Source organism: Lolium rigidum, chromosome 3 (assembly GCF_022539505.1).
Source record: "Lolium rigidum isolate FL_2022 chromosome 3, APGP_CSIRO_Lrig_0.1, whole genome shotgun sequence".
NCBI classification, from domain to species: domain Eukaryota; kingdom Viridiplantae; phylum Streptophyta; class Magnoliopsida; order Poales; family Poaceae; genus Lolium; species Lolium rigidum.
In genome coordinates, this window is record NC_061510.1 from 110,179,637 (window position 1) to 110,199,519 (window position 19,883).

Below are 19,883 nucleotides of genomic sequence, written 5' to 3' on the forward strand. Positions count from 1 at the left end.
GCCGCGCCGGCCAAGAGCTGCGGCGCCGCCGAAAGCAATCGTCGCCACCGCGCGCGCGCGGGAAGACTGCGCCAAGAAGTCCTGCCCGCCGGCGTTCCCGCGGGGCCGCCCCCTGGCCGCGGTATGTTCCGCTGCCTGCGTCTCAGATTTGTTTGTTTGCGCGTCGTAAGCCTGCTCGTTTCGCTTACCGGAATATTGCTATGCTGGTTGTCTTCAGGACACAAGGTTTCGGCACCGTCCGACAGCAACTCGCTGGCGGAAGCCGGCGCCTGCAAAGGTGTCGCCCGCCCCCTCCGCAGAAGCCTGTGAAGGCGTCGCCACTGCCGCTGGCGCGAAGCCTACAAAGGCGTCACCAATAGCTGCTGGCGAAGCCTACAAAATCCCCGCCGCCGCCCAGAAGCCTTCGGTCGCCCCCGAACTGGCCAGGGCGGGCGAGGCCGTCTCGTCCCGCAGCAAAGCCCTGAAGAAAGCTTGCCCAGGCCCTGACCCGGACGCTGAAACCCAAGAAGAAGACCCACAAGGTGAGCTTCCAGATGACCCGGCTGGCCGTCGCGGCACCAGCGGGAACAACAGTCAGCAAAGCCCCACCGAAGACGCCGCTGCTGCTGGGCACACCCCCGATGGTGCGCGTGTGAAGCTGGAGCGGGGCCGGCCAAGTTGCGGCTCCAGAGATTCTTCTTACGCTCAGAATTGCAGCAGCTGCACGCTCCATCCGCTCGAGTCTGCCGACTACTGGCTGGCGCATATCCGTCTCGCCGAGTCTGCTGGCAAGCACACGGTGTCTCTGCGGCCTTCTTTCGCCTCGCGTTTGAATGCCAAGCTCAGGTGAGACTTCAAACGACGGTCTTGCCGAACATTTTATCTGACAGCGCATTGCCAAACGTTTCATTACTCTAATGTGCAATTTTAAGAGTTGAGTTTGTTTCCTTTCGGACCTGGAAAAGTATTACTTTTCAGTTGATTGGAGAGTTGATTTATTTTGTGATTTGTGTTACGGTAGCCAGCTGTCGAGGCATGAGCATCAACAATATGGGCTTCTTTTCATTTTGTACTGTACACTGGCTGCATGATTAGTGCTACTCAAAGTTGATTTTCTTACTTCTTACTGACAGTAAACATGTGTTTATTTTTGTGGGCAGCCATTACACGGATTCAAGCTGAGCTCAGGAACTACATGGATCCGCCATAGAGTGCTAGCACTCTGACCCCTCTATTTGACGAGCTTCGCCTTGCCTGCATGGCATGGCCGTGAACCAGCCAAAGTTTGACATTGATGCGTCTGAAAAGTTGGATACACTTGAGACAGTTGACAACAAGCTTGATGCTCTCACACTTGTGCATGAATGCTCGGATTGTGATTGTGCTGGTGAAGTTGATATGGTAGAAGTAAACATTGTCAAACAAGGAGAGGAACAAATGGATCAACCGAGCTTTGAAAGGAAGCTGGATGAAAGTTTCGAATTTGATGATTGTGAAGCTGTCATCGTAGACCGGCTAGTGAAAGAGCATTCTGATCTCGAAAAGGATGTTGGTGTGGAAGTTCCTTGTGAGGATGAAATCATCCAGTCAGGCCTGCCGCTCCTCCATCAATAAGTTGAGCTCGAAGCAATCCCTGCACCAAGGGGATCGCCTGAAAGACGACTCTCGTCAGAGAGCCATTTAGATAAACTGTCTCCCCTCTGCAAGGAGCTTATCTGCAAGCGCTATCATCCGGTAGCCCTTTGACAAGAAGTCTCCGTTTGGCAGTGTCACACTGAAGGAGACTCACGTCCAGTGTGCCCTTCTTACAAGAAGTCCTCCACAAGCTGAGGGCAGCCATCAAAGCGGATGTCATCGGGTGGCCGCTCTGACGGGGAGCATAATGCTACAGCTGGAGCTGGTGATTCGAGCAAAGTGATTCAAGAAGGGGAATCTGACTGCTATGCTTTAGGTAACTTAACATTTCCAGAACTTTGTCTTTGACTTGGTCGTTCAGATTAGCTATGTTCTATCTTCTAACTAGAGCACCACGCAGATGATCCGCTGGAACTGAAAGAACATGGGGAGCATGCTGCAGTTGGTGAGGTGCGTTAATGAACTTATAATTCTGCTACCACCATCTTCTGCTGTTGCAAAACTAGTGATATAGTAACAGATCTATAGTTCCATATTTGCATAGGATGTGCTTATCCATGCACCTAGTGTATCTTGCTTGAGTGCTGCCAGCTTGCCATTGCATTATTCTAGTGCTACAAATCGCAAACCTCTTTACAACGGCACTACATCAATTCGTCGAGCATCTCAATAGTTATTTTAAGCATCTTTGGAAAAAATGGTTACTGTTTTCTCTCAATACACGAATATAATTACAGTTTGTTTTCTGGCCAAACAACTATTCATGTTGTTAAATAATGACCCAAAGTAGAATAATTCTTTTGTCTTAGAAATTTCGAATAAAAGATTATTTCACAGTTTACGCAATCGTGAACCTTCTTTACTATTCAGGCAATAATGACACTACATTTTAGAAATATAACTCGGAGCAAACGTTTCATTCTTTTCAGATCCATTAGCTGCTGGAGTTGGAGTCACGACAACCCCAATGAGCTTTGCTAATATGAAGTTAATGGTTGTTAGCTTGATTTGGCGTGTATGCTGTGGTTAGCTAGTTTGGAGCTCCGACTTGCTTAGTTTGCTCTGCTTTTATGGGTAATGATCATCGTACTGTGATGATCTTTGTGGGCTTTTCAGTCTTAGTGTTTACAGCGTGTGCTTGCTTAGCATAATGGTTCGAGTGGTGTGGTCTTGTTGGTTGATATGGATATCAACCAGACCTTTGGGTTTCATGTTGACATGAAGGTCGTAAGCAGAGTTCTGCCTATGGCCGTGTGAATACTCTCTGTGATTATATCATGAACTAGTCGTGTCAATTGATGAGGTGTAGCCCCTGACTTTTATTTGAAGAAGTTCAAAACCTTGTAATAGTAACATATCATATGAATTATCGTATCATAATAATTTTTATAACTCACAGTTGTTCATATGAGTAGAAGTGGAGTTCCTCGACAAAAGAAAATATTAGTACACCATTTTCCATGGGCGACTCTGTGATTGCGATGGGCAAGGCCGGCAAACCGAAAAAGAAGATAGCAAGATGAAGAAGTTTGACGGCAGAGCAGGAGCAATGGTGCACCACGGAAAGCTCAAGTCCGTCAGCTCGAGTGCTCGACACTTCGACAGGAATCGCCAACGCCGCGGGCTGCGGGATCGGCGCGAGGTACACAGAGTTACAGCGCCGGCGCATCGCACTCCGTCGTGGAAGCCGTCGCGGCCTCGCCATGGTATGCAGCGGCAGGGCTAGATCATGGTCATGGATGACAATGATTGACTGAGACGGACACGTACGGGCCAGCTGTGAAACCGACCCGTCGGAATAGTTGGAAACTACTACTTGCTTCGATTGCCAAACAAACCACCTTGATTTGACTGATACAAGTTACACTAACTAGTTGGCATCCGATCCTTCTTGACCCTACGGTGGTACGAAGTGGCACGTTAGATACAAGATCCTGGGCGTATAGATGTTTTTTGACGGGAAGGGGGCGTATAGATGTTACCGCTGCATTACTTTAGCTTTAACCAACAGAGCGATGTGATGTTAACATTTTAAAGATAGTTCAGAAATAAACACGCAAGTCTGGAATTTACAAAAAAAATGAATCATACGCATAGTTTTGCATATTTGAACAGAATTTTCCAGATTAAAACTCAAGCCTTAGATGGGCAAGCTGCCAGTAACTAATTCTCACTCAGTGAGAATCTTAGTCAAGTGATGTAATTCCTATAGTGTTGCACTATATAAATACATTTTTTATCGAGTGAATACTTTTTACTATGTGAACCAATTTTTTAGTTACAACTCACACGCGGTTTAAATATTTGAGTTGCAACTTCAATTATAACTCCTCGTGATGCAAATCCGTCAATCTGGACTTAATTCTTTGTTTGGCAATTCCATATAAATAAATATAGAAATCAGCTCCAATTTGGCAAATCCACCGCTACTTCAAAATGTAGGGTTCCGTAGCAAAAACAAAAAATCTCCTACCGACGTAATAGCACTAGCTAAGATCTATTCTATGCGAGATCTAAACGAAGGAGTTTCGGTATTCATACGCCTTGAATACCGAAAGTGTTACGTTTCGAACGAAATATTATTTATGAAGGTGTACAACGATGCCGATCTCAAGATCGAGTGGACATATAGTCGATGAAGATGCTCCAAGCCGTTGCGGCACATTGTAGTTCTACACATGTACGGTGTATGAACGTCAGTGAGCTCAGGTCCAACGAAGCGAGCAGAGTAGAAGATCCGAACCCGAGATTCCAGTGAGCATGACTGACGTGTGCATGTGGAGAGATCTCACCCCATATGCTCATCCCAAAACTTGGGAACCACATATGAGGAAGAGAGGGAGAGAGAGGCAATGAGCCAAGGGTGAATGAGGAAGAGAGGGGCTCTCTTTATATATGGGGATGGAGTGGCATCCGCCTCGCGCTGCGCCTCTCCCTGTTGTCGCCTGCCTAGGGTTTGGGGTGGGCCGCCAGCCACCTCCTCCCTCGGGGCTTCGGCGCGCCCCTAGCGGGCTACTGACATGGTGGCCCATTAGGGGTACCTCATTATTTAAATCATTTTTAATATTTGATTCCACCAAATAAATAGTGAAAACGGATTTATTAAATCTCTCGGACAATTCATAGACTCCATAACTTTTCCGATATCTCCCCGGAAAAATTCCCGGGGCTCTCTCTTATTACTCCGATGATCCCAAATTATTCTCTAAGCCGCCTTGTCCTGTTAAGCTGTGCCACTCCACGGCGTTCCAATGCGCATACAGCATCGAGACACCCCTTCGATCAATGACCACCAGGGTTCCGAAACCACAATGGTCCCTACGCTTCCACGAAATATCCTTGTCGCTTGAACCACAACGTCGAGTCCTATTCCCTTTATCTCATGATACCTAGTTTGTCCTTCATCGATCTTTGGTACCCTATACCTAGTTCGATCTCGTTACGCACAAACGTGTTCAACTCGTTCCCGTGATATCACATCTCCGTGACTCAGTCCACATGCTTGCAAGCTTTATAGATCTAATGTCGACCGAGTGGGCCTAGAGTATGCTCGTTTGTCAAGCGGGTGGACAAATCCCGCTCTTAACACACACGCTCAACCCATCCCTTTGGAATACCTTTTTTTGAAAGATTCCCTTTGGAATACCTAAGAAACATGTTTGTGATCACTTCCTTACGGTGTGAGGATTGATGTTGTCAAAGCAGCCTCCAAGACGTGATAGTGATTAGATATGGCCCTCACAATTTAAGGGTTAGGTTGCAACGTTTTCTAGTACAACAATGCTAAACTATGTGACCGGATCACATAGGAATACTTTCATTGGGTGTGAGTCCATCACATCATTCATTCAATGGCATGACTCTATTATTAATTAACATAAATGTCCACAGATCAGGGAACCTTGATCATCCATTAATCAACGGACTATTTTACTAGGGACTTGGTTTTGTTTACATACCACACATGCATTAATTTTTTCCGCTTAATACAATTATAGCATGGCATAAAACTTATCATGAACATTACATATTTTACAATAAAACATCTTTATTTATTTGCCTCTAGGACATATATCGTGCCAGCAGTCTCCCACTTGCACTAGGATGCAAATAAAACTAGTTTAGGCTTGGCAAAAGTCTAACACACATTGACTCTTGGTGCTAATAATGCTTCACTTGTGGTAGATATTTTCACGATGGATCCACAAACATTTAGATCCATATATATTTTGCAAATATTTACTCTCATTGTCATGGACATACGCTCTTATCACATTATAACATCGGGAATATGTTTGACTGAGTGAGACCTTGGGTCTTTATATTTGCAATGGTGTTTATGTTATCATAGAAACATGGTCATGCATATCGGGAACACTCCTAGTTCAATGATGAACTTCCTCGCCCAAACAGCCTCGCTCCCCGCATCCGTGCAGCGCCTATGTACTCTAACTCCATCGTAGATTGAGCAATCGTGGCTTGTTTTTTGCTCCTCCATCTCACCGTGCCTCCATTCACCATGAGCACATATCCTCGATCGAGATTTCGAGTCATCTCGTATAGAGTGTCAAATCTTTGCATTAGTGTAACCCTCACGAGCAAGCCTCTCTTCACATCCTCCATAGCAGCAAGATACATATCCTTTGTTCTTTTTAGGTACTAGTGGTTGGGGCGCCCCATGCGCGCTTCATTGGTCCTTGTTCGATCTAATTACGTCGCCAAATGCCGCACACGCCATGCCGATGCAGCCTAAATTTTCCGCCTCATGTTGTTATGTGCTTGGTGTGCCAATTCGCTGCCGTAGAGTTCCGGTAGGTAGGAAGATCCGGGTTTGGTGCTCCTCGCCTGTCTCCAACCGATGTGCCACTTTGCCGCGAGAGGGTTCCGAGGCATCTAGGTTTGGTTTGGCCGCCACATGGGAGCTCTCATCGTGATATTTATCTCCTCCCATTTTCTCTACTTTCAAGTACGTCTTGCTCGTGGATGGCACACGACCGGCATCTACCTCTTCTCGAACTTGATCAATCTTTGCATCCAATATGAACATCGCGCGCCACCCCTTTCTCTTTCTCAGCCGCCGATCGCCAAATCTGCTGTGGTTCTCTCGTGAACCGACGTATTTTGACCTAAAACCACTATATATATGACCCCAAGGGGTTCTTTGGAGGGGAGCATCGCGGAAACACGAAACACGAAAATAGAGGCTGCAGTAGAGAAGATTGAGTGGGGAAACTCGCCAGCGCCGCCGCAAGGAATATCCACCTTCTCCACACGTCTTCATCATCATCACTATGATCATGGGTGATAGTCCACCTCCGGACTACTGGTGCATGTGGTAGTAGCTTGATCTATTTCTCTCATGTTCTTCATAGTTCTTAGTGCCATATGAGCTCCCAACATGATTATAATCATATATGTAATCACCTATGTGGTGGATCTTTTTTATGATATGATGCTATGAGATTTGACTCTACTTTGTGTAAGATGTATTGGTAGATGCATATTATGTACCACGCTCTTAAGTATTGGTTCTGATCCAACTTTTATGCAAAACGTGTGTGGGATGATGTGTGTTAGATGGAATATCATGGTTTTATTGATTGGATAGTGATAACAAATTCATGATCTATTATGATTTTGCCTTTTTTTGCTATCTCACTAGGGATAAAGTGAATGCATGTGCTATGTTAATCACGTGACAAAAGTGATGATCTTGTTTGTTCAAGGTAGCATATTTGATATTCAGCATCATGTCAAAGTACCTATGGCTATACTATGTTAATTCTTAATACAAGATTGCATTGAAGTTTTTTTGATACGGGCCGAGCCCGTGGGCTGCCCGATCTCCAAATTCGACCAAGAACACGAGGGGGGGGGTGAGGGATGAACACAAGAACACGATGAACACACGCACAAATAACCCGATACAATCCGGCCTCTGTTCTCGAAGGCCCGAACCACCTTCCGATAGAAGCTCTCCAAGGAAAAGACACGTAAGGTAGAAGTCCCGAGAGAAAGATCGGCGAACCGAAACCTAGGGATCTAGAAGGGTGAAAAGACCGAAGGTTGATAGAAGTGCAAGCAAAAGACCCAAAGGCGTAAGTGCAAGCAAAAGAGCAACAATTGATAGAAGTCACCAAAGAGATCCACAAGGATTCGACAAGGAGATCGAGTGATACAATAGATCGTAATCTGGGCGAGGTGGTTTCCCTAATCCCGGAGGGATGGTGGAGGCATAAGCCAAGTTCTCGCAACTCATCTCTATCCTAATGAAGGTGGGGTGGGTGCCTATTTACGAGGAAACCACTAAGGAGGGGTGGTTTGGTCATTGGGTACAAACCAGCCGGGCCACGGACGGGCAGACGAACGGCCCGCATTCACATGTTGGCTTGTGGGGACGGCAGCTGCCGGCCTTCACGGGCGGCAGCGACGGCGCGGGCGTCGAGCGCGGTGGCTTGGCTACGCTGCGGACCTCTGGCCGGGCGACAGGCCAGGCGGGCGATCGTCTATGGTGGGCGGCAAGCATGCGGCCCGAGCTTCCAGCTCCTCTTCCTCCTTCTCTTCCATGCCTCCGTGATATCGGCCTTGCGTCCCCTGGTCTCCATGGCATCCTCTCTTCCCTCCGTACTTTGTCGTCGAGTTCCTATCATCAATATATGTTGGAGTATGAAGTAGTATATTGTTCCACATAGGCGATAGTAGACACACATAAAGGAGAAGATTCACCTTTGCGTGTCGTCTTGGCGATGAAGCATATGATGCGTGAAGACCGAAGGTCGGGCCGCATCATTTTTCCTTTCTTGTGGAGTATAAGAGAGATGTGTTGCATCATCTCTATGTTAGAACGTGATGCCCATATGAATGCAATCTTACACATGTTGAAGTTATTTTATTTATAACTCATTGATGAATTGTTATTGCCACTACAACTTAAAAGAGAGAATAGTCAAGTGAATCCATGAATCCGGTCCAATTTTAATCATAAGAAATTCTTTCCATTGCATTTATCTTACTTTTTATTTGCAGAACTATTTTAATTCGAAAATACAAAAATATTTAGTTATCTTATTTGCATTCAAAACCCCAAAATAAACAAACATTTACCGCTTTTACTTAGTTTACTTTACTTTTTTTTAGTTTACTTTACTCTCGTTACTGCTTTATTTTACTATTACTTACACGAAACCTTGTGTTTGAAAACCACACGGTGGAGTTGGGGCCACAAGGCTTTATTTTATTTTGCAGGATTGCTAGAAGAAGAGATGGAGAAATAACTTCTTTACTTCCATTCCCCGAGAGTTCGATATAACCCTCGAGTAACCATTGTGGGAAAATACTCGCCGACACAACACTCTGCACTTGGAGTCCCAACGTCATCATGAATTCAACCTCCATGCCTAAGATTTTGTCCTTTTTACCCTTCTCTCCCCGCATCTCTCTTTCTCTCTTTGCTCTACCATTTGATCATCATGAATGGTTCAGTGAGTCATCATGTTGCTTTTTTCCTCATGTTTTAAATAATTTTTTGTTTCCCTCTAATATTGCGCAAGATATGATCCCTTCTAATATTGCACGACATGGCTCTTGTTATTCACAAAAACTTCTAAGAACACTAAAAGAAAAGAACACCGCATTTACTCCGATGTTATGTATCCGTGCTTTCAAGGCAAGAAAATTAAGCCTTTGTCACACAATAGAGGAAGAAACATAATTTTTTCCAAAAAAACCTTGGCCTCAGACCATCATGGCCACCTCCATGGGGAAAGGTGACATCAACTCTGCACGTCAAAGATTTTGTCCTTTTACATCTTTCTCTCTTGCTTTTGGCTCTACCACATGGTCATGACGGCCTGTTCGTGCTGGTCACCTTGTTGCATTTACCCCGTTGTACATAAAATATTATTTCCTTCTACACCACCCGGTGGCGCGGCCAGGCCCGGGCCCGCGCCTGTGTGTGGTGGTGGTGGCCCCCGGCCCGCCCCGACTCTCCTTCGGTGTTCGGAACCTTCCCGGAAAAAATAAGATATTTGGCCTTCGTTTCGTCGAATTCCGAGAATATTGCCCGAACAGCCTTTCTCGGAACCAAAAACAAGCAGAAAACAGGAACTGACACTTCGGCATCTTGTTAATAGGTTAGTTCCGGAAAATGCATGAAATCATCATAAAGTGTGAGCAAAACATGTAGGTATTATCATAAAACTAGCATGGAACATCAGAAATTATAGATACGTTGGAGACGTATCATCGTCCCATCCCTGGCCTCCTCACTGTTGGTCATCGTCTCCAGCTTGATCATTATGTTGCTCCCAAGCAACGTCTCCTCCTGGGGCAGACGCTCGTCCAGCCGCTACCCTCAAAGCATGGAACTCCTCCGGTGAAAGCACCCAAGTGTTCTTCCCTGGAAAACCAAAAGCACCAGAGAAAGGCAACAACTCCTGGACTATTTCATCGCTAACCTCAAAATAAAACTGATAAGCACAAAGATGGTTGCTCTCCCTGTAAATTCCAATAAACTTGGTGCTAGCCATATGGTTAGCATCCAAATACTTACTGCCCATGATCTGGTTGCCCGGAGGCATCCGGAGACGGCGGGTGTAAGCAATTTGGGTGACTAACCCACCACAATGGATATCACCTGAGCTTTCCTTTCATTTGCACGCGTTTTCGAGGTCTATGCAATTTTCTGAGCTGGAAGACATTTTCGCGACCTCGTTACAGGCTGGGCGGTATGACTAGATTTGCCCGTACTGGTGGTCGCTAAACTTACTCGGATGTTTTTCGTAAGATGGTTTTCCAATTTCGATACCGAGCACGGCGAACGCGTATGACCGCATTTGTCCGTATGGTTGATCGCCATTTTCTATGGAATCTTTCTTGGAAATAACGTTTCCGGACACAATTTTCGCGACATGCATTACATCAGCTTTTTTGCTTCGTTTTGTTAGTAAAAAAGAGAAAAACTGCGCCGCCTTTCTTATGTCGGTAATCGGTACGACCAGGCGGTACTGGTTCGAACCTGCCCGTACCGAATTCTCGAACTAACTTTATTTGTCCTGATTTTTTGGCTAGATATCGGGTACGGGCGGACGGTTCGTGCTGCCTAGAATTTAGTTTTTAAGTCTATATGTTTCTATATTGTTGAGATTCTTTTTTTGCCACCATAAACTCCAAACCCACGAGATTTCTTTCTGCTTCACTCCTAATAAGGCTTCCAAAAGCCCCTCATTTTTTATCCTTTCAATTCTTCATCACCGGATGCATTACTTAGCTCTAGGAAAAGGGAAATCTTTCGGCCTCATGCCTCCGTCATGGGACAGCTTTTAGACTTCGTCACTTGAGGATGACAAGCGTGAAGCTCAAGGTCTTAGCCCAAAGAAGCGAGAGCCGTCTTACGACTCGTATGATGAAAGCTATGATTCATACATGCATCAAGCTCCACGTGGCTAGAAACAACCGGAGTACTTTGCCATGGTGACTCAAGAAGATGAAGAAGAAGCCAAGAAACCGCACAGAGGGTACAAGAGAGATGTGTTGCATCATCTCTATGTTAGGACGTGATGCCCATATGAATGCGTATCTTACACACGTTGAAGTTATTTTCTTTATATCTCATTGATGAATTGTTATTGTCCACTACAATTTAAAAGAGAGAATAGTCAAGTGAACCCATGAACTTCGGTCCAATTTTAATCATAAGAAACTACTTTCCATTGCATTGATCTTACTTTTTATTTGCAGCATTATTTTAATCTAAAAATACAAAAATATTTAGTTATCTTATTTGTATTCAAAACCCCAAAACAAACAAACCTTTACAGTTTTTTTCTTAGTTTACTTTACTCTAGTTACTGCTTTATTTTACTTTTACTTACACGAAACCTTATGTTTGATAACCACACGGTGGAGTTGGGGACACACGACTTTATTTTATTTTGAAGGATTGCTAGAAGAAGAGAGGGAGAAACAACTCTTTGCTTCCATTTCCCGAGAGTTCGATATAACTCTCGAGTCACCATTGTGGGAAAATACTCGCCGACACAACACTCGCACTTGGAGTCCCAACGTCATCATGAATTCAACCTCCATGCCTAAGATTTTGTCCTTTTTACCCTTCTCTCCCCGCAATCTCTCTTTCTCTCTTTGCTCTACCATTTGATCATCATGAATGGTCCAGTGAGTCATCATGTTGCTTTTTTCCTCATGTTTTAAAATAATTTTTGTTTCCCTCTAATATTGCGCAAGATATGTTCCCTTCTAATATTGCACGATATGGCTCTTGTTATTCACAAAAACTTCTAAGAACACTAAAAGAAAAGAACACTACATTTACTCTCGATGCTATGTATCTCGTTCTTTCAAGGCAAGAAAATTAAGCCTTTGTCACACAATAAAGGAACGGAACATAATTTTTCCTAAAAAACCTTGGCCTCAGCCTATCATGGCCACCTCCATGGGGAAAGGTGACATCAACCTGCACGTCAAAGATTTTGTCCTTTTTACATCTTTCTCTCTCGCTTTTGGCTCTACCACATGGTCATGACAACCTGTTCGGTTGGTCACCTTGTTGCATTTACCCCCGTTGTACATAAAATTTTATTTCCTTCTACTCCACATGTGCTATCTGATAATATTGCACGGAACACTCATGTTATTCGTGAAAAAGCTCAAGAACAATCGAGAACAATAGCTATGTATTTACTATGGTGATATGTGTATCTTCTTCTTTATAGCCAAGAAATTTGATCTTTTATCACACGGTAAAGAGTGGAACTAAAAAATATTCCAAAGCATGTGAGAACACTAATGGTGGCCAACTCCCTCGTGAATGGTGACATCAAACTCCATGCCGAAGGTTTTATCCTCTTTGACCTCTCTCTATCTCTCTACCTCTATTTGATCTACCACTTGATTATCGCGGATGGTTCGATGGGTCAGCTTTGTCATGTTGTATTTCTTTGCTTCCCTCTAATATTGCGCGAAATGTGTTCCCTCCTAATATTGCACGACATGGCTTCTTGTTATTCACGAAAAATATTCTAAGTTTATTACGCAATAAAGGGAGGAATTTTTTTCCTGAAATACCTTGGCCTCGGTCATCCTGGCCACCGCCATGGCGAAAGGTGACATCAATGTACACTTCGAATATTTTGTCCTCTTTTACTTCTTTTCTCTCTCGCTTTTGGCTCTACAACATGGTCATCATAGCCGGTTCGGTGGGTCATATTGTTGTTTCGGTGGGTCGCCTTGTTGCTTTTCCCCATGTTTTTTCTAGTGGGTCGGCTTTATTGCTTTTGCCCCGTTGTTCGGTGGGTCGGTTTGTTGCTTTTGCCCCGTTGTTGGGTTGGTCGGCTTGTTGCTTTCCCTCGTTGTTCGGTGGGTCTGGCTTGTTGCCTTCCTCCCTCGTTGTTCTGTGGGTCAATTTATTGCTTTTGCCCCGTTGTTCGGTGGGCTCGGCTTGTTGCCTTCCTCCCTCGTTGTTCTGGCTGGGTTAGTTTATTGCTTTTTCCCACGTTTTTCGTGGTCGGTTTGTTGCTTTCTCCTCGTTGTTCGGTGGGTCAGTTTATTGCTTTTGCCTCGCTGGTCGTGTGGGCTCGGCTTGTTGCGTCTCCCCTGTTGTTCTAAGTGGGTTAGCTTGTTGCCTCCCCCTCTCTCCGTTGTTCGGTGGGTCAACTTGTTGCTTTTCCTCTCGTTGTTCGGTGGGTCAGATTATCGCTTTTCCACTCATCGTTCGGCGGGCACAATCGTTATTTCCTTCCCACTCGCTGTTCGGTGGGTCGGCTTGTTGCTTTCCCCGCTTCGGCGCGCTTGACTCGACGCCGTCTAGGGACGCAGGGAGAGATGCTCGCATGCCCAAAGCAGCCAAGCCGCTGGAGACAGCCACGGGCCGCGAGACACCACCGGAAAGCAAACAAGAAACACGTGCGAAGAGAGGTAGAGTGCAGAAAACAGTGCGACACGCACGCACGCACGCGCACCCAAACCCAAATCTAACGGTCCCGTCACGCACGTTCCGTCCGTCCAGCGCCGCGCGGCATCGGATCCGCGTCACCGCGCTCGCCCTTTTCCGCCGGCACCCGCCCCGGCGACCACCCTCCAAAAGCACGCCACGCAACCGGCGACGGACTGACGGAGGGATACATGCGACGGAAAACGACGGGCGAGGGAGAGGGAAGCGGCCGGCGGAAACGACAAACCAAAAGCCAGGGGGAGCCGCGAGCCGCGAGGGAAGGCAAGGCAAGCGGCGCGAGGCCGAGGCGACACGCGCGCACGCAAGCGTGACGGCCTTCCCTTTCCCCGGTTACGCCGTCCGCCGTCCGCCCCGGCAACTCGCCTTAAAACTAAGCTCCACCCCAAAGCCTCCCCCCTCTTCCCCCAACCAGCCAGACCCAAAACCTCCACTCGCTGCTCTCCTCGTCTCCTCCGAGTCGCCTGCTTCCCCTCCCCCCACCCCCACCCCGCGCGGTTGACCCACGGGGGCCTTCGCCAGGTAAGGCGACCGATCCTCCTCCTAATTTCCTAGATTTCTTCCCTTTCTCGGCTCTCTGGGGTTTGTGCTGTTGCTTGTTCATGATTGGGTTGGTAGCTGCTCGTGGGGAGCTGGGGTGGATCGCGCGGGCTCTGGGTTCCGGCCGCCGCCTCCTCCGAGGTTCGGGGTGGACCGCGGGCTGAATCCGCGTAGACGACCTGGGGAATTTAGTTTGCGTGCCCATTTCGCTGGGCGCAGCACCTGATCAGCGGTCTCAACTAGTCCTCTGCTCTTCCCCCGCTTCCTTCCTGTCTCTCCCGGGAGATTTCCCCCCAGATCCGTCGCCCAACATCCTCTTCCAGTTGGGAGAGAGGTAATAGACCTTGATTATCGGCTAATAATCAGTCGGCCGGTCGATCGTACTTTTCCCCAAAATTTACTGTGCGGGAGATTCTGATTCTGATTCCGATACCGATACCGATACCGCCACGTTTCGGTTGACAAGACGCTGGCAGATTCATGTGTTGCTGCTAAGCCACCATCATTTCACCACACTGTTTATTTATTCATTTATTTGTTTGTGCACACAACTAATTATACCGACGAGAACCTGCCATTTATTGATCCCTACTGGAGTATCGTGCTTCAGCTCCGTCTGTTTGGTGAATGCATTCATTGTATCATTTGTACCACTCCCTCTGTCCCGAAAATAATATGTCCAAAATTTGTCTGCATTTAGATGCATCCAAATTCTGGAAAATCACACATCCTTTTCGGGACAGATAGAGTATATATATATATCTTTATTATCACAGTATCTATTTATGCACACAACTAATTATACCGACAAGAACCTACCATTTATTGATCCCTACCGGGGCTTCGGCTCCATCTGTTTGGTGAAATGCATTCATTGTATCATTTGTAGTACCAACACCCCGTCCGTCCCGAAAATTTGTCTAAATTCAGATACATCCGAATTTAGACAAATCCGGGGCATCCTTTTCGGGACGGATGGAGTACATCTATTCCATCTCTACCGCACATGTGTAGTCATGGTACCAGGGAACCTTTTTAAGAAAGCTTTGCATGCAGTTTCTTACGTTAATTAATAGACTATGATCCTGCTTGATACAAGATACTACCTCCCATCCGTTTTAATCGACGCGGAGTGCATGCGTGGCATGCATATACGACTAGGTGGTGCAGCGTCAATTAAAACCGATTGGAGGGAGTACTTGTTAGTTGCTGATCATTGCTCAAGAATCGTGTATTCTTACAAAAAGATACAAACATGGAAAGCCAAGTGGCAGTTAATATTCGCCGCAGATGTCTTAATAGAATAATAATAATAACTATGTGCTGTGATCTAGCCAACCATCTTTTATTCACGGTGATATTCTCGAAATTGCGTTGATGGCAGTGACACTGTAAATGTTCCATATTATTCGTGATCAAAAATATCCAGCGTAACTCATACCTTGAGGATATTTTTTGACCATTTGAAAGGGGTGATCAATCTTTTGTCTGAAATATGAAGTTGTTTCCTGAATCACGTATATAATTTATGTTGTTTCGTAATTGCCACAGTGAAAATGGATGGGAGCACTAGAGGAGGCGGGCATTCTGATGCATTAAAGAACTACAATCTGGGAAGAACATTAGGTATTGGCACATTTGGTAAAGTGAAGATTGCAGAGCACAAGCATACAGGACACAAGGTTGCTATAAAGATCCTCAACCGTCGTCAAATGAGAACTATGGAAATGGAAGAGAAGGGTATGTCTCCTTGTTTCAAATAGACCACACTGTTTTCTAAATTTTGCTTTTCATCCTTAGCTTGCTCAAGATTTTAAGAGCGTGTTCCAGATTCCCACCTAATCCGTTAGTCGATATAATTTGCAATTAGTCTAGGGTACATTCAGTTTTCGTTAAGAAGAAAGTTCACCTTCTGTTGTTGCTTTGAGTTAGTAATATTAGCAGCTGGAACTGGAATTGCCTTACAGGCTGAATGGCTAATGCTATATTTCTATTTGTTTTTCTTATGTCTTGCTTCCAGCAAAGAGAGAAATCAAGATACTGAGGTTGTTTATTCACCCCCATATCATCCGGCTTTATGAGGTCATCTACACACCTACAGACATATTTGTTGTGATGGAATATTGCAAGTATGGTGAGCTATTTGACTGCATTGTGGAAAAAGGCAGGTTACAGGAAGATGAGGCTCGCCGAATTTTCCAGCAGGTGCTCCTTTTGCTCTTATTAACATGTTTGAACAATCAAAATGTATGAACATGCTGTCCAATTGTCCAGTATCCACATTCGTCCATGGTCCACATGTGCTTACTGTGCATGCCGTAGTCAATTGTCTCAGTTTGCACCTGTTGACTATTTTTTTTTAGCTCCTGACGGTTGCCACATTGTTTTTTTCTCTTGAGTTGAACTGGTTAAAAAATGGCGTGGTCTTGATGCCTATATGGTCTTAGTATCTCTACTTAAATGATATTGTGTTTTAAAACATATCTAGAAATGATATATCCTTTTGAAGGAAATTGAGTAATATAAATTCTTCTTTCTGATCTATTGAATGCATATTTATGCTTTGTCTCATTAGGTTTTATTAAAATTTCTTGAGCAGATTATATCTGGTGTTGAGTACTGCCACAGAAATATGGTTGTTCATCGTGATCTAAAGCCAGAAAATCTGTTACTTGATTCCAAATATAATGTTAAACTTGCTGACTTTGGGTTGAGTAATGTCATGCACGATGGACATTTTTTGAAGACGAGCTGTGGGAGTCCAAATTATGCTGCTCCAGAGGTATTCTTCTATTGGTATTCCTGGAGTCTTTATCTCCATGCTTCTTTACACACTGTCTGTTTTGAATAGCTTGGCATCTCTACCTGTGCAGGTTATCTCAGGTAAACTGTATGCTGGACCTGAGGTTGATGTTTGGAGCTGTGGAGTTATCCTGTATGCTCTTCTTTGTGGTACTCTTCCATTTGATGATGACAATATTCCCAACCTCTTCAAAAAGATAAAGGTGAGACAGCACATACTATATGGACTAAGTTGGATCTTGGCTGGACTGTAGCATACTCTTTTGATCTGGAGATTTGATCCCCTCTGTTTGGTATTCCAGGGAGGTATCTATATCCTTCCAAGTCATTTATCTGCTCTTGCAAGGGATTTGATCCCAAGAATGCTTGTTGTTGATCCTATGAAGAGAATCACAATTCCTGAAATCCGAGAGCATCCGTGGTTTCAGTATCGCCTTCCTCGCTACTTGGCAGTGCCTCCACCAGACACAGCACAGCAAGCCAAAATGGTATCTCATCTATTTCACATTTTAAGTGACTATATCATATCTGCACTGGCACTGTAAAACGTTTCAAACTCTATCCACCAATTAATAAATAAATGAACCTCAATAAAAAAAGCATATATATCAGAACTTGGATGCATCGCAGGAACACTAAGTTCGATAATTTTGTCATGAAGTAGCTTTTATGGGTATAATCTTATATGTGCATTGTAAAACATTTCAAACTTCACTAATCAATATATGAATGAACTTTCCTTTTCCAAAAAACATATATATCAGAACTTGAATGGATCGCAGGAACAACTAAGTTTGATACTTTTGTCATGAAATAGCTTTTATGGGTATAATTTTATAATAATATTTAACTTACATAATATTATAAAAATCAATCGCCATAAGTTGTGGCTCAAAATGTATCTTCACAGGATGCAAAAGTAGCACAACTCCTTGTAATCGCCGCTTTTATGCATTAATTTGTTCTTTTACTAGTGAACTCCCTAATGTCATTTTCACTGCAATGATATGCTGATTTCCTATATTTCCATTATGAAGATTGATGAAGATACACTTCAAGATGTTATCAACCTGGGATATGACAAAGACCATGTGTGTGAATCGCTGTGCAATAGGCTACAAAATGAGGTATATGAAAACAAAAGTCAGCGGTTCATTACATTCAATTATTTCATAATTAACGTTAGATAATGCTTCCAGGCAACTGTTGCATATTACTTACTCTTGGACAATCGGTTCCGAGCTACTAGTGGCTATCTGGGAGCAGAACATCAATCAGTGGTTAGTCCACATTTGCATCATCTGGACCTTGCTTAATTCATTAAAGGTTTGAGCATTATTAACTATCTGAATGGATGGTACTATAGGATAGGAGTTATAATCAGCTTGCTTCATTGGAATCAGCAAGTTCAAGTTCCAGGCAGTATCTTCCAGGAAGCAGTGGTTCTCATGGCAGTGGCCTGCGGCCATATTATCCAGTTGAAAGAAAATGGGCTCTGGGTCTTCAGGTCTTACACATTGCTCATTTTACTTCTCTTTGTGTTGTGATATTCATCTATTAAATTAATGCATCACTTATCCAACAGTCCCGGGCTCACCCACGTGAGATAATGATTGAGGTTCTGAAGTCACTTCAAGAATTAAATGTCTGCTGGAAGAAGAATGGACATTACAACATGAAATGCAGGTGGTGCCCTGGGTTTCCTCAGGTTAGTGATATGTTAGATGCCAACCACAGCTTCATTGATGACTCTACCATCATGGATAATGGCGATGTAAATGGAAGGCTACCTGTTGTGATCAAGTTCGAAATCCAGGTGTGAAATTTCACCTTCTAATACTAACTTAATTTTATTCCAGACTTCCAAGAATAGAGAAAAAAAAAGTTGATTTTCTACTAAATATTGTCTTCAGCAATTGGGCCTGTTAGAAAAAATAACCTTGTTGCTGTGGCAAAAGTTGACCAGTATATCCCCTATTTCATTCAGTCATCTGTTTGTTTCATTGTCATATAGTCTGCATATTTAACCTACTGTCGGTATACTTCAGGTGTTACTATTAGCCAGATGGCACTATTATATGTTTTGTATTTAGCAATTAATTTGTTCTTTTTGTATCTTCTTCAGCTTTACAAGACCAGGGATGACAAGTACCTGCTGGACATGCAGAGAATTACTGGACCTCAGCTCCTTTTCCTGGACTTCTGTGCGTCATTCCTTACCAACCTTAGGGTTCTATAGCGCCTCTTCTGGCTGAGCGGTGAATAGCAAGACATATTTATATCGCGTGTGGTTTCATCACTGCAACGATGAATAAATAAATCCATGTAAATAGGTGTGTTTCGTCGTGTTCTTTTTACCCAGTCCCTGACAGCGAACCGTGTTGTTTGAGTGACTAGTCTTGTGTCAAGCACCAAAAGGTTAATGGTGATGATAAGACCTGCGTAGTAAGTAGGCTGTGGTGAGTCATGTGGGCGAATCCTTGCTGATTCTGTGGCCTGCAGCACTGCTGGTGATGCTGCTGCAGCCTAAGCTTTCGTAATATGTATATGGGATCTGGTTTATATTAATCTTACTATTGAACATAGTGGTTGGTTTATGTTAATCTTACTGTCGAAAGTAGTGGTTGTGTTTGTGCATTGAAGTTCTCCATGCTGCAACTCTATTAGGGCTCCTTTGATCCGTATGATAGGAGTCTACCTGAATCCTATGGGCAGAGGAGTTACCTTTGATTATAGTGAAGGAACTCATAAGTTATGATCTAATGTTTTTTTCTTATGAAAATTTTACACTAGTAGAATATTTCTATGGGATTAGTTCCTTTGAAATATGATCCTATGAATCAAACAACTTCCATAGAAAACCTTCCATAGAATCTGAATCCTATACAATACTTACAAAAAATCCTATGAATCAAAGGAGCTCTAATATGGGATGAAGCTATGTCCCCTTGTTTCTCTGCTT

General features: G+C 44.2%; 1 protein-coding gene across 2 annotated transcripts in view; it reads left to right on the plus strand.

Annotated features, from left to right (window-relative positions):
* Nucleotides 1–19,524, plus strand: part of LOC124702164 (serine/threonine protein kinase OSK4-like) — a 26,050-nt gene extending 6,526 nt beyond the window's left edge. Inside the window, exons 1-11 of one of the 2 annotated variants that reach the window (XM_047234277.1) lie at nt 13,981–14,101; nt 15,671–15,859; nt 16,140–16,324; nt 16,719–16,901; nt 16,993–17,124; nt 17,224–17,409; nt 17,959–18,048; nt 18,121–18,201; nt 18,288–18,428; nt 18,507–18,737; nt 19,047–19,524. In XM_047234277.1, the coding sequence (XP_047090233.1) occupies nt 15,676–15,859; nt 16,140–16,324; nt 16,719–16,901; nt 16,993–17,124; nt 17,224–17,409; nt 17,959–18,048; nt 18,121–18,201; nt 18,288–18,428; nt 18,507–18,737; nt 19,047–19,160 (1,527 nt within the window). In that variant the 5' untranslated portion in view covers nt 13,981–14,101; nt 15,671–15,675 and the 3' untranslated portion in view covers nt 19,161–19,524. Of the gene's footprint in view, nt 1–13,980; nt 14,102–15,670; nt 15,860–16,139; nt 16,325–16,718; nt 16,902–16,992; nt 17,125–17,223; nt 17,410–17,958; nt 18,049–18,120; nt 18,202–18,287; nt 18,429–18,506; nt 18,738–19,046 lie in introns of those variants that run through there. The other variant, XM_047234278.1, reaches the window with a different exon arrangement.
* The last annotated feature ends 359 nt before the right edge of the window (nt 19,525–19,883 follow it).